At 46.4% G+C, this 14837-nt stretch overlaps 1 protein-coding gene across 1 annotated transcript; it reads left to right on the top strand.

Annotated features, from left to right (window-relative positions):
* Positions 1–701: 701 nt before the first annotated feature.
* LOC104578147 (vitamin D3 hydroxylase-associated protein) lies at positions 702–11443 on the top strand. The gene is made up of 15 exons (XM_010225685.2): positions 702–1025; positions 2230–2343; positions 2683–2826; positions 3092–3225; positions 3588–3794; positions 4348–4388; positions 4903–5027; positions 5859–5984; positions 6528–6625; positions 7276–7375; positions 7889–7932; positions 8579–8618; positions 9749–9857; positions 10678–10823; positions 11140–11443. The coding sequence occupies exons 1-15, from the start codon at positions 795–797 to the stop codon at positions 11266–11268; spliced, it is 1788 nt and encodes a 595-aa protein (XP_010223987.2). The 5' UTR covers positions 702–794; the 3' UTR covers positions 11269–11443.
* The last annotated feature ends 3394 nt before the right edge of the window (positions 11444–14837 follow it).

Raw genomic sequence — 14837 nt, 5'->3', positions numbered from 1 at the left:
GTAGGTTCAAGGGAGCCAGGCCAGGTTTTCCAGCTGGGTTTTCCATCTCCCGCCTGGAGCTGGCAGCGCAGGGTTGGCGCTGCTCCGGCGTTCCCAGGGTGCCCGGGAAGGACACGGATCCCACGTCACTTGAGTGTTCATGGCAAAGGGCCAGCCAGTGCCTGGCAGGGTCTGTGGCCGGATGGATTTTCTTCCCCTTCCGAGCTAAGAAGATTTTGCCAAAAGTAACAGTGTCACAGAGAGGTTACAACAAACCTCCAGCAGGAAAAAAAAAAAGAAAAAAAAAAAAAAAGCTTATTTATTTACTGTTGTTAAACTTATGCCCTTGGGGCAAAGTTACCACTGTCCCCAGGCTCAGAGGGCTGCACATGCTGTTTTCAGGGAGAGAGATGACAGCTGAGCACCTTCAGCTAATGGTCTTAGCTGCTAATTAATTATTGCTGGAGATGGGGGTGTGGTGGGAGCAGCCCAGAGCCGAGTTCTGCAGACCTCCTGCTCAGTTAATCAGCTCTATCCCCAGCCAGCTAAGGCGGCAGCAGTGGCTTGGGGAGAACAGCCTGGGGACACCCCTCCGAACCCAGTGTGATCTGAGCACGCTGCTTGCAGCTCAACCTGCAGCGCTCCTCGGGCAGGCAGACCCTTTCAAAGTCCATGGTCTAAAATCTCCATTCCTGGACTTTGTTAACACAACTCTGCTTCAGAGTTGTTCTTGCACAGGACAGAACTGAACAGTCTGTGCATTCACCACCTCTCTGCAAGGAGAAACTAGGAGCTCCAGGTATCTGTAGACCAGAATGGAAAGGTCTGGAAGAGATATGACCCAAGAGCGACTGTGGCAGCTCCTAGATCCTTCATGGGCAGATCCTCGCCTGCTCTCAGCCCTGCTCTGTGGTTCAGCTGCAGCCACTGTGTTGCTGAAATGGCTGGGTCAGAGACAGATCCAGCAGAAGATGGAAGAGGCAAGGAGGATGCGTGATCTGGCCTTGGAACGAATGGAGAAAGCAGCCTGCAGGTTTAAAAAAGAGGTAAATCTGGGCAAAAGTGTTGGGAGGAAGGAATTATCCCAACAAAGGTGGGAATGCTGATCAGCCACCTTTTGAAAGGTGGCAAGCACAACAGTGCCTGTGTACAGTGTGCTTGTGCCTTGGGTCAGCACCAGCTCTTCTTGAGGGTGACCATACTCCTGGGTCAGGAAAACGCGGTGAAGGCAACGTAAAGGCAGTATTGTTTAACACGGAGCTGTTATGGGAATCCTGTGGATTTCTGGCAGACCAGAGCTTGGGGCTCCCTGCATTGGGCTGCCAACCTCAGCAAGTATTCCCTCTGCCCCCTGCACTACTGCATCTTCATCTTTCCCCACTGCCAACATTTTCTGTTCCCATCCCCTCACCCCTGCAGGAAACTGGCTGTCCCCTCATCCTCAAAGCGCAGGAGGGGCTTCGGTCCTTGGATTCAGAACTTGTCTTGAACTCAAGAAAAGCTCTTTTCTATTTTTGTGGGGCAGAGGGAGGATGGGGACTGTGGAGAGGGTGCTGCAGACATACCAGACATTCTTTTTCTCTCAAGTTAATGATAAATTTTGAAAACCTTCTGTTGGTTTAACTGTCTTTCAACACGTTGTCTATTAATTGCAAGGGGCCAAAGGCCTGGAAAAAAAGTAAACACAAACCAGCCACTCATACCTCTTAGACATTCACACAACTCTCCAGTTGAGGTGGGGTTTTTTTCTGCCTGTTTTGGTTGTATTTTAGCAACTGAGACTTGGGAAATTCCCTCCTCCAGCACACTGCTCTGGGCCAGATCTGCAGTTCTATAGCCAACACCCCTTAAAATGCTGCATTCAAGTTCATCCCTGGGTAGACATTAGAACTGTTGAAAAACTAGAAAGTAGTTTTGTGAGAGATTTTCAAGCTGTTTTCCTTTTTTTCTTTTTTTTTTTTACTTTGCTAATGATTTTTGTTGTTATGTACTATATATGGCATTTCTTCTGCTTGAAATTGTGTCATGCTTATCCTTGGGATTATTTTTAATACACTGAAAAAACAGTGTTTCAGTGATGGTGAAGTAACCTTATTATTCTTTGACATTCTTCAATATTTTTCAATGTTGCAATAAACCACCCAGTGATGGGAATGAATATACCTCAGTGGTTTTCAGGTGAGCTAGACTCTTCCCTGATGAAAACTGTCACTATCTTCCCCCTTGTATTCAATTTTCTACCCTTTGCAGAACCCAGGTGTCCAGACCGAGCACATCCTCTCCCTGCCGATGGTGGAGCTGGTGGAGAAACTGAAGGACGGGTCCCTGTCCCTAGAGAGTGTCCTCTACTCCTACATGGGGAAAGTGAGTGATCTCTCCAGCATATCTGGATGCACAAACAGTGGGAGGGGGATTTCCAAACTGAGAAAGAGCCAGTGTTCTGGGTTAACTAGCAACTCTGGGGACCACAGTTTGTCAATACCATAATGTCAAAGGGTGGCTTATGGACAAATCAATCAGACAGAGATCCAGGACAGGAAATTATCTCAGTAGGTAACATCTGAAGTCTATAGACAATGTCTGACTAGTGAATGCTGGAGGTTTGAGGACTGAATATTCAGCTTAAACTTTAAATTTAAATGCTGTTGTCTTTCCATCCACCCATTTCGCTGCTCTTCACCCTGTCTCTGTGCCTCTGGAGAGGCTTTGGAGGTGACGCAGGAAGTGAACTGTGTGACAGATTTCATTCACGGCTGTGAGGATCAGCTCCGGAAAGTGAAGCAGCAGAAGGAGAAGGGGCTCCTCTATGGCATTCCTGTCAGTATCAAGGACCACATTAATTGCAAGGTACGTCCCTGGTTCACCTACCTCTTCCTGTCCTTGGCCCGGACCTAGGGACAGCTGTTCCATCCTTTCAACCCCATGCAAGTATCCCAAACAGATCTGGGCTTGTTCCTTGGGAATGGCCAAGAGTTCCCTCAGACAAGGATGTTCTGAAATGAGTATCTGTGGACTCAGCAAATTCACCTTTCTTCTGAAGATTTATTTTTTATTTTCTTGGAAAGTGTCTAACTTCCCTGGACCTTGAAGAGCTTTATTTCCAATCCCCAAGGGTCACGTCTCTTCTGGCGGGATGGTGAAGTTCCTGGGACAAGTGAAGGAAGAAGACAGTGTGATCGTCCAGGTTTTAAAGAGCCAGGGAGCAATCCCCTTTGTGAAAACCAACAACTCGCAGACCATGATAAAGTAATCACTTTCCTTCATGCAAATGCGGCTACACCATGTGACTCCTGTGATCTGAGAGTGGACCTGCATGTACCAACTCCCACCCTTGTGCAAACAAATTATGCACTAATTTCTTTCTCTTTTCAACTAGAGTCATTTCCTCATTGCTTTTCTACAGAATGCTAGAGAGACAAGATCTTATTTCTCCTGTATCTGATGCCCCTTTCTTTCTAAATCCAGCTGTCCCAACAAATCTATTTCATATTGATCCTATTCTCCAGGATTAATTCCACATTCATCCCTGTGTGAATGCTCAATGCCTGGTATTTACAGTTTGCAGAGACAGAAATACTTCACTCATCTGCTGATTTTCCTCTCCACAGCTATGACTGCAGCAACCTCATCTTTGGCCAGACGCTGAACCCTCTCAACCACAAGAAGAGCCCTGGAGGTTCTTCTGGAGGCGAGGGAGCTCTGATCGCAGGGGGAGGCTCCATCCTGGGAATCGGCTCAGATGTAGCTGGGAGCATCCGCCTACCATCCAGCTTCTGTGGGTTGTGTGGACTCAAACCCACAGGCGAAAGGATTAGGTACACCCCATCATCTGTCTGCTGCTTCACCCACTGTGGAGGCTGCACAATGTCTCCCACAGATCACTGAACTATAAAATAGATATCCATGGTCTCATTTGGGGTTATGTTACTACCCTAGCCTGACTGCTTCCTTATGATATCTAGGGCTTAGGACTCTATTAATCATACGTGATTACCTCTAACAGTTAATACAGCAGAGAGCTATTCAATCCATAGCCCTGACCATGAAGCTAAAAGCATCTGTTATAGGATCATCTCCTTAGATGGTTCCCAGACCTTGGTTTGCTTGTAAGAGTTCTCCCTTCATCAGGGCTGATTTAATCCTGGATGAGAAATTATACCCACCAAGGAGAGGAGATGAAAAATCTTTCTGTCGCTCCTAACTGCTTCCAGTCCTTGAAAGTCTTTCTAGCCTAAAAAGTGCTAAGTAGGTGTAGGATCCTTCATTCTCCTAGATGATGTCCATGGGCAAATGGGAAGTTTGCAACTCGGCATAGTAACTTACTGTACAAGAGCTGCTACTAATTCACTTCTCCCATTATGTTCCTAGCAAGCTGGGTATGGTTACTCCTCTCGTAGGAATGAAATCGGGTAAGTCCATCCAGATATTCTCCCATTTTCAAACCTTCACTTCTTACAACTCCTTCTACTGCTGAGATGCCAGCAAAAGTCCTTGTTCAGTTATGTGTCTCGTGAATGAGATAGATAGATGATCTAATAGCCTGGATCCTGCCTTATGGTATTACCTCTTTGTACTACTTAATCTGCTCTTGACCATGGTAGAGTCGAGCTGAAACAAAATGCCCTTAAGCAATGCAATGAGTAGTAATGAGAAATGTGAGGTGCGTAGCCATAGGCCTGGGATATTTCACTGAAGAGTCTTCAAGGAGTCTGCTGTCCTTGCTTCTGCTTGGGCTGTGCCAGCAGACACCTGGTCCAGAGGGTCAGCCCCAGATATCCACCAGCCCTCTGGGTCTCCTTGCTCATATCCCTCAGACATCACATCATTCTGTGTTCCCAGCTTGATTGAAATCCTGCTCTGCTGGATCCCCACCAGTAAGTAGGGGCCCCTCTGCCTGCAGTGATGGCATCTTTGTGCTTGCAGTGACTGCGATGCTGGGGCCGATGGCGAGGGACGTGGACAGCCTGGCCCTGTGCATGAAAGCGCTGCTCTGCAAGGAGATGTTCCGGCTGGACCCCACTGTGCCTCCCATCCCCTTTGATGACGAAGTAAGGCTGAGACAGAGGCAGTCCCATGCTTCCATTTCCCATCAAGAAAGTGGGATCTTAGGAGACTCCCATCTGGTTTGATGCTGCAAAAATCGTGAAGGACCTAGAGGAGCAAATAGTGAAAGATCTCTTCCGAACAGAGTGCCTCCATCATGAACAACTGCAAGAAATAGCCTCACAGCAGGGTTGGCAGGTCCCTATCAGCTTTTCCTGATGCAACCTGCCAGACATTGAGCCCTTGCCTTTCCTTCTAGGCAACACTCAAAGCAAGCTTGTTGGCTTCATCCTGGCCCACTCCCTGAAGGAGCTCACCTCTCCTGAGCACAGAATCTCACTGCTCCCATTTTTCACGAGGGCTTTGTTTAGCCTGAGAGCCTTTATTTGACCTAGAAAGGCATCAGCATTTGCTTTCTGCTACTGTCATCTGGTTGTTGATTTTTCGTTCAGGTTATAGGGCCCTGATCTTTCAAATACTCAATACTGTCCCCAATACTCAAACAATGCAGACCCATTGCTTACCCTACAGAAACAAGCCCCTGAACTCTTTCCACAGCCAGGCATCCCGGACATATTATCTGCAGAGATGCTATCACACTGCCATCCCAAAACTGTCACATCCTCACATGGCAAGAGGTAGTATCAGAAAAAAACTTAGCAAGGACCACTGTTGCAGATTTCTGTCCTGAATATCACTTCTGCTGCTTTCTACCAAACCTATTGCTCCTTGTTTTCCCTCCTATCTGAGAGTCCTCAGTGCTGCCTCCCCTTGCCCTGAGAATGGTCCTATGTTGTACCTCTCATGTGTCCAAGTGTTGTCTCCTCTCCTCACAGGTTTACTCCAGTTCAAAGCCACTTCGGATTGGGTACTATGAAGGAGATGGCTACTTCATGCCATCACCCAGCATGAGACGTGCTGTTCAGCAGACCAGAAAACTCCTCCAGGAGGCAGGACACACAGTGAGTTTTCATGCCTGTGGTTGCCAGGAGCTGTTATCCTCCTTCACCCTATACAGTTTGGACAAGTCACTTCCCATATCCATTTCTGCTGCCCATAAAATAAGGATCATCCTTCCTTTACTCACTTGGTGCTACACAAGTCACCCCTTTTCTAAAGCTCAGTCTGGGATTTTTTTTTTCCTGTGATGCCTGATGCCCCAATAACTATGAAATTCTCAGCAGTTTCTGTGATCCTTCAGTCCCTGAACCCAGTTTATACCTTTCATGGTGGTATCTTTGAGGCCTCCCAAGAGGCTTCTCTAGGAAGTGGGGAGACAGGTCACATTACAAGTATGTGTTAATGCCTTGGAGCATGGGGAAGGGCCATGGGCAGATGCTGCTTAATCAGCCCCTTTGAAAATGAGGTCTTGCAGGGCAGCACAGGCCCCCACATCCCTCCAGATGTGTGACCCTGCATACTAGAAGCAACAGAGTGAGATTTACAGAAGGGTCTACAAATCCTTTGCCTCTCTTGCCTCTTGAACGTGGATGGTTTTCCTGCAGCTTGTTCCGTTTGCACCGCCCAAGATTGACTACATGGTAGATGAGCTCTTCACTAGAGGCCTCTTCTCGGATGGCGCTGCCCACTTGGTGGATTGCTTGTGAGTAAATCCCATTTGCTTTGAACGTGAGCCCTGGAACTTGGCACCACATGGCCAGAGAATTGTATGCATCCGTTTTTTATTCTCATGGGTGCACACTGAAGAATGGGCATCAGAGGAGCAATTTCTGGAAGGATGAATTTAGTACAGATAACGGTTAGTTCACAGGGCTAGTTAACACACATAGATAAGAAACTATGGGGAAATAGCTTACCATGTGTAAGCTGTGCTGTAGCAGCTGATTTTATATGCATGGTTAATCCAGAGCACATGTGAAATATTCTGTATTATTTTAACCTCCTTTAGAGGCTAAGCTTAAGTGATTTCAGCAGAACTTAAGGTGGAAACATGTCCAAGGTTTTCTTTGGTTACTCTGTGTATGGATCTACCTCTGCAAAGCACTTTGGCGTGCTGATGATGTAGGAGTTGAAGAACTTATTTCTTTATAGCTTTTACAGTAAGCATTTATGCCTGAGCATCTAAACCCCATGTGATGGTTGCTTATTCAGTGCTGGACTGAAGCAGACAGATTTTGTCTCCTAGAAACTTCATCCTAAGACAAAGTCTGCTTCAGAAGCAGCACTGCTACCATAGTGGGTTTAAAACTGATGGGCTTGTCATGACTACCCCTTCACTCTGTCATCTTCCAGCAAAGGCGACATCGTGGATCCCAACCTGAAATCCCAGTTCAATACTTACAGGCTTCCTGTTCTGGTGAAAAAGATCTTGGCTGTCATCTTGAAACCCCTAGTAAGTGTGTGGATATCTCATCTGCCTCATAGTAAATCTTCAGATGGATAGTTTTCCAGAAGCAGGGAACAAGCCTGCTCTACCCTGAGAGTGTTTGGATGCTTTATGTTAAGTACCTGATGGGATTCAAAGTGAAAGATGTCCCTAAACCCTGACTTAACTCATTAAGTGGCTCGACGGCCTTTAATGAACTCATGAACCATACAGCTCATTCAGTAATGGGCTCCACAGAGAATGGAGGTCAATAGCAAGGATCTAAAGAGCATCCCCACATCCAGGAGATGCTCTCCAGACCTAACAGCATCATCTAGAGCCTTCTTTGCTTGGGTGGTTGTGATAATACATATGAGTCAATGTCTGAATGAAACCACCGTGTTGGAAACCATAACTGTTGCTCAGAGGGATTCCTACTAGGACAAGATGCATGCCTACACTGGGATCTCTTAATGAAGCCCACTATTTCAGCTGCACTGTCATAGGCTAATCCCAAGTTTTTTCTCTTCCCTCTGTCAGTATCCAAGAATCGCTCGGGATCTTGATGCTCTCTGTGGAGTGGGGTAAGTAGCACTGAAGCAGCCTAGAGGAAGGGGATGTAAGTGGATGTGTCCACACAGGTTCTTGCAGATAGATGCCAGTCCTCATGTGCTAAGCCCAGTCACAGGGTTGTGCAGCACAGGCTGAGCTTGCACAAAGATGCACTGTCTCAACACCACTTGGGCTCAGCCCAGGGTGCTATCCAGGGTTATATCTGGGAATTATTTTAAGAGCTCAAGGATCCTCCTCATAGCAGGGCTAGGTTGTCTCCACAGAGCTCAGCATGGATTGAAACAGGCTACTATCTCTCTGTGCAGCATGTGGCATGTTAATACAGACACCTCTGCCCACTTGCCTGTTTAGTGCCTGTCACAAGCAACTCATCCTTGTGAGAGAAATAGAGACCAATAAAACTATGAGTGAGTGAATTTAGAAGCCTTTGCCATGATTTTTCTCTAGATGTAAGAGCAAATGGAAACATCAAAGTATGACTTTAGAGAAAGATCTTTTGATGTACTTACTATAGGCACATGTGAAGCATGTGGTCACTCATGTGATCACCTATGTGATGCTATAACCCCAGAAGAGCTTTCAAGAAAAATGGGCCATTTTATTTATAGTTCTCTGTTGTTATAGTCCCAGTATTTATTTATTCTGTCACCACTCCAGGTCTGCGAAAAACCTCTGGAATCAGCATGGGGCAGTGGCGGTAACGTGATTTTTTTTTTTCCCTTTACTAATTGTAGTGAGAGACTCTTCAAGTCTTATATTGAGTTTCTGAACAACTGCTTTCTGCTCTGTGTTGAATTTGATATTGGAAATAATGGATCATGTGGAAATAAAACAGTTGGGCTTTTCTTTGGGAGTCATGCTTTGCAAAAAGTGATAAAACCTCAAGGCAATAGTTGTGTGGAGGTCTCTGCTGAATGAAGGGTGGGGAAGAGAGATTATACTTTGCCTTGCATTTTTAGGCAGAAATAGCATAAGAAAAGCTACCAAAGATGCCCCTCTTCTTAAATTCTGTCTCTTGAAGCAAATCCTTCACTTCAGACAGCAGGTGCTATTACTACTTGCAAAGATTGTGCCTGAACTATCAGGCAGAGACTATAGGGGTCAAAAATTGTGGCCATGAATGCCTTGGTTTAGGTGTATTTTGTATGATGTCATTTGGAATGAGGAACATAAGAGAGGAAGCACTGGCCTGGGCAACTGAGTCCAGGGTAGTGCACAGACTGGTCAGGTTCCTCTTTAAATCTATTTGAGTTGTATGTTTGCACTTGCTTTTACTACTCAGCTCCTTTCCTCTGTGATCTGATAGTTAGAAACCTCTGTTTCCAGTGTTGTTTATTCACTTTCATTTTCTCTTTATCTTATTCTTGTCCTTGAGCCTAAATAGCTTTCCTTTTCTATGATATTTCTGCACTGTCTCCCTCATCCTTAATCTATTTATAGACAGCAATTATCTCCCCTTTTACCTGGTATTTTTCAAGGCTAAAGTAGCAGAACTGTTTTAGTGTCTTCCCACAAGGCAGGATCTGTGTTCCTGGGACACCTTTATAGCCCTTCCCAAGAACAGAATGGCCTCACCAGGCAAACCCTGACAGTGTCAGTCACTCAATGGAAATATATGGCCATTTGCAGCAGGTCCAATATGCTGTTGAGCGAAGAAAAATCTCACAAACCAGCCTAGCCACTGGACTGATAGGAATGTCTGGAATGCAAAGGTTTTGGGGTTTCTTTTATAGATTTTTTTTTCCTTCATCCAAAACCATCAGAAATGCTTGCCTTGGACATATCTCCTGTCTCACAGACTGTCATCTCCTCTCTCTTTCCCTGCAGGTTTACCGCACAGAATTCATTGCTAAATGGAGGAAGCTAGGCCTGGACGTGATTCTTTGTCCTATGCTGGGTCCAGCCTTTAACCATGGCTATGCTGGGAAGCTATTTGGTAATCTCTATTTAGATGTCCCTGGATGCACATGTGTATTCATAAGGCAGAGCTAGAGCAACATGTTTTGTTCTCTCGGACATTCCCTGAACAATGTGCAGTGCCTTGTTTTTCCTGCGGCTGCAGAAGGGAAGGAGAGGTCTCCTCTGGATGGGTCTTTTGTGTCACACAGGCTGCAGGTTTTCAGGTTATCGTGGAGTAGCAATTAGCATCACATCCGCTCCGGTCATTACGGAGTGACCTGTCCCTGGACTGTCCATCCTTCCCTGAGGAAGTTACCCCAGGATCAGAGGGGCGGCAGACCTTAGCACAAGGGCCATGCTCTTCCAAACGTGGCCTCCTCGCATTTCCCAGTACTCAGGCAACAGAGCTGCTATTTTGCTATTTGCAGTGACTTGCAGAGACGCAGTTTGATTGCTTCTAGCAAACAGTCTGAATTCCTCATCTCTTTGGCAACAACCCTTTCAGAGCCAAAGTCCCCAGAACTGAGCTGGAAAACTGGGTTATCTTGAAAACCTAGCCAGGATTATCCCTGGGGCACGGAGCAAATGGAGTCAGGATATGTCTGAACTAGATCAAGGATTTGGCTCTCTCCCAGAGTGGATTAATCCTCCACCTCACTCATCATGAAAGCCGTGGGGTTCTCTCTGGTTTCCGCACATGTGTGGCCCTGAAACTTTCCTGCCAGAAGCCCCATGGTTTCCTCAGCTTCAGCACTTCCAATCCACAATTCACCCAGCCCGAATTATCATCTGAAAATCCCCGCTGGCCCAGCACACTGAACCATGCCATGTTGTGTGTTCTGTGTGATCTCTTCCAGCTGCTACCTCCTATACCAATTTATACAACGTCATAAACTTCCCTGCTGGAGTGGTGCCAGTGAGCACGGTCACGAGAGCCGATGAAGAAGAACTGAAGCATTACAGAGGATACTATGGGGATCCTTGGGATAAGAGGCTGAAAGAGGTCAGCAGGGGAAATGTTTAAGTCATATTTAATTCATAGCAGAAGGCTCTAACTGTCCTGTTGGCAACATGATTCATTTTTCTCAAGGCCTCTCTCATCTCCTGATAAGAGGAGTTTCTTTAACAACAAAGTTGCATGCACTGTGGTGGGACCCTGATTGTGGTGCAGCTAGCCTGGTTTTCAACTACTAGAAGCCTGCCCTCTCATACGTCCTCCTTGGTCTCTCTCCCCTTTAATGTCAGGAAGCTTCATTCCCTCATGTGGCTCCCCCGGGGCTCTCACTCACACCACACCGACCACTTTTTCTCTGCTGCAGGCTGTGGAAGGGGCCGTGGGGCTGCCCGTGGCCGTGCAGTGCGTGGCTTTGCCGTGGCAGGAGGAGCTCTGCCTCCGCTTCATGAAGGAGGTGGAGACACTCACCCAGGGCATGAGGAGAAACGTGTGACTTCTTCTGGCCTGCCTTCACCATGAAGATGCTTTTTCGCACCCTGCCCATCACTCCAGACAGTCTCCTTGATGCACAAAGCAAGCTATGGGCTGTAGGTAATGATCTGCAGACTCTGAATCACTGTTTCCCTAAACTGGCAATAAAAACTGTTTTAAAACGGTCAGCAAAATCTCCTCTCAGTTCAAACAGTGTTGTTTGTTAGAGCTAACAATGAGCCAAAGGTTACTACCAAAATTAATGAGTTAATGTTGGACCGAAGGAGTTCAGTAATGACCCTATAACGGTGTAAGATCTGTTGCATGATACAAGGTCAAACAGCTATTTACCCAAATATTTTGCCAAAAGTGGCCAGTAGCTAACATGGGAGAGCATAACCAGTAAGTTTAGAATTTCTTCTCTGCCTGTGCCATTAGCTGCTTAAGAGACTTTCTGGTGAAGGGCTGTAGTCAGCCCACTGTGCTTAACAACCTCCAAGAAAGCTCTCCTTCATGAACTTGTTGGGTTGTATGCTGAGAGAAGAACTAATTTATTCTCTTAGCCTCCACGATGCCCATGGGCAGTGGGCTCCACAGTTTAAACAAGCAATGAGTAGGGGAAGAAAAGCTTCATTTTCTTTGCTTAGATGTATGCTGTAAGAAATGGTATCTAGACCTTCTTCATGCACTTCTGTTTCTCATGGTCTCTTCCAGTTGAACAGTGAGAGCAAAGGGTTTTTTTGGTTTGTTTGTTTTTAATTGCTGGCTTACACTTGAGGAAAACTTGAGTTCAAGCAATACTGTGGGCTGCTTTTGGACTGTTTGAGCTGTCTGGTGCTTCCAATCCCACTCTTGTGCTTTCTGGACCTGTTCCCTGAGGCAGAGTGAGAGACTGGAAAGGAATGTGGGGGTGATGGAGGAGTATGAAATGCTTTGATCGCATAAGTGTGTCTTGAAACAATACATCCATGTTAGCAATGATATGGGCCTTCTCCGAGCTCTGCATAGCTCTCCAGCCACAAAGGTCAGAAAAGAGGCAGTATTTCCCTCGTAGGAAGAGAGAGAGGCTTCTAACTCATCTACCACATATGCTCAAGTTCCCCTGTGAGTGCCTAGCAAGCCTGGATGCGTCATGGTGGGACCTCACCCTGGTCTTCCTTCTGCGCTGGATTCATGTGTGCCAATCCTGGCTCCTGAGCCTGACTCATGATCCTCAGTCCTGCCAGAGCTGATGAGCACAGTCCTGCTCATCAGTGTCACCAAGCATCAGTGACAAGGGGTCACTGCCAAAAGTGGCCACAATGGGTCACTGATGCTGTTAAAAAAAAAAAAAAAAAAAAAAAAAAAAAAGTGTAAATATGTCCAGAAGCTGTGTGACGGGGCTGCAACAACTTTATTGTGAGGTGAGGATAGCTCTGAATTAGGAAGGTTTTTCAAAGGAAAGATGTCCTTGTAAAGTCAGTATTTAAGATGTTCTCTGGTCTGGCATCATGATGATGTCACGATCCCAGGACAAGGGTGGGTTTTTTTTGTTTGTTTGTTTCTTGGTTCAAGCTTGAGTGCCAAATACGTTTTCAATGAAAATACATGTCCCTGAAACTTCAGTAAAGTCCAAAGAAGGTGCTTAGAAATAAACGAGGCACAATCTGATGGTACTGTGTCTCTCATGAGTGTGGCTGCCACTCCCACGTGGGGATCTTGGTCCTGAATCAAAGCCATATGAGAGAAAAAAAAATGGAGGAATGAACTGTGAGCCAGATAGACCTGACTCACCTGTGAAGCTGAGGTGTCCTTTGAGACACGCTTTTGTTTCCTCATGTACAAAGATAATGGGGAAAGCGCCATGCTCAACCATGTTACATGAATATTGTGAGCATGGGTTAGTTCACGTCAGTTAAATGTTTTGGACATGGCAAAATATTACAGATCTGTGATATTTTATAGGTTTGCTGTGGTCTTTGCACTTTCCAGGTCAGTGAAGAACCTGTGGCAGCAGAATGTTTTGCTGGAGGTAATTTCCCTTTCTGGATAAAAACAGTGGGGTTGCGTGCTGGGGAGAGGTTGATGTTTAACTTTGCCTTTGCTTACATGGTTAGATGGTTTCAGCTTTCTGGGCTGAGACAGAAGATATCAAAGAAGTAAGGGACATTTCTCTTAGCAAGTTGGGCAGTGTCCGAAAGATCTGGAGGGAAAAAGTTCTGTATTTTTGCATATCCTTTTAAACTCAGGTTGTAAAGTAATTTAATGATCTCCTGGCTCACCTGACACCTGATAAAGCCTTTCCCACCATATAGGGCTGAGCTGTGTCACCGGTGATGGACGTTGGTGAAGAAGGACTGGAACATCACCCAGGGCGCTGCAGGAACCCTTGGGCTAAGCAGCTGAAACAGGCCAGCTGAAAGCAAGAAGGGTCCTCTTGCGTGGGGTGTAGAAACACGTCCAGGAAATTTATTTGCCCAGGTTTTGTGTATTTCTGAGAACTCTAATGGATACAGAACATGGATCAGAGCTGCACTGGGGACCCCCTCTAGCATTTGTGCTGAGAAGGTCTAGGGTCTGTCTTAGCTATGTAGCTGGGAGGATTCCATCTTCAGCCCCCTCCAGATATTTCCGTTGTCTGTGTCTCTGTTGCAGGCTGTGGAAGGAAGTGTGAGGCTGCCTGTGGCCACATAGTGCCTGGCTTTGCCATGGCAGGAGAAGCTGTGCCTCTGGCTCCTGGAGGAGGCAGAGATGCTCACCCATCAATAAGAAAAGTGACTTGCTCATCAAGGTTTGGCCACCTGGAAATGCAGTTGTGGCTGCTGATAAAATCCCCTTTGAAAGGCCAAGTCTGTTTGGAGACAGCTGGCTAAGTCTCCATTAAACATTTACCAAGTGTCTAAAGGGCAGGATCAGAGCACAGGATCTAGTGTGCAAGAGGATGTGGGATGCCAGTGCCCCAGCTGTCTCTCAGGAAGAGGTAAATAATTCCCTCACCTGCTGAGTCTGTTGCAAGGGTGACATCTCCATCATACCCAGATCCTCAGATCCCACATCTGGCTCAGGAAGCCCTTGCACAGATCCCTGGAGTCAGGGCGACAGTTTGGGTGTCAGTGCAGGCTCTACTCATATGCGCCTTCCCAATGCATCTATCTGATGTAGCTGGTATCATGGGCAGGAGCTGGACTGGCTGCTGGTTTGTCCCAAGCAGACTAGTCTTGTAAAGTCAACAGTAATTTTGCTGAGGATGCCACTGCAAGGGAACACAGTAAGAGGTCAGCTTAACTAGGAAATTATTGTAATCTTCAGACTGTTTCTTAGATGCCAAAGGGAGTTTTGGCCAGAGCCCCTCATGAATCTCACCAGTTAAAAACAAAGAGAACATTTGCTACGAAATTTAAGGAGAAGCAACAGTAAACTTGTCTCTAGCCTTAATGGGAGAAGGTCTCTTTATCTTTCTGTATCCAATTCCACACTCTCTTGGACTGGGATTGGGTTGTGAGATTCTGTCATGACCTTTCTGAGCAGAGAGTCATGGACTTTGAATGAGGACCCACCGTGGTGCATGAAGCATCACAGCAGTGCCGAACTGTATCCCACAGGCTGGCTGGA

Source organism: Tinamus guttatus, unplaced genomic scaffold (assembly GCF_059628265.1).
Source record: "Tinamus guttatus ecotype Peru unplaced genomic scaffold, ASM5962826v1 Tinamus_guttatus_pri_ptg000044l, whole genome shotgun sequence".
In the NCBI taxonomy this organism is placed as follows: domain Eukaryota; kingdom Metazoa; phylum Chordata; class Aves; order Tinamiformes; family Tinamidae; genus Tinamus; species Tinamus guttatus.
The sequence above is the reverse complement of the archived record's forward strand: the minus strand, read 5'-3'. Positions and strand labels throughout refer to the sequence as shown.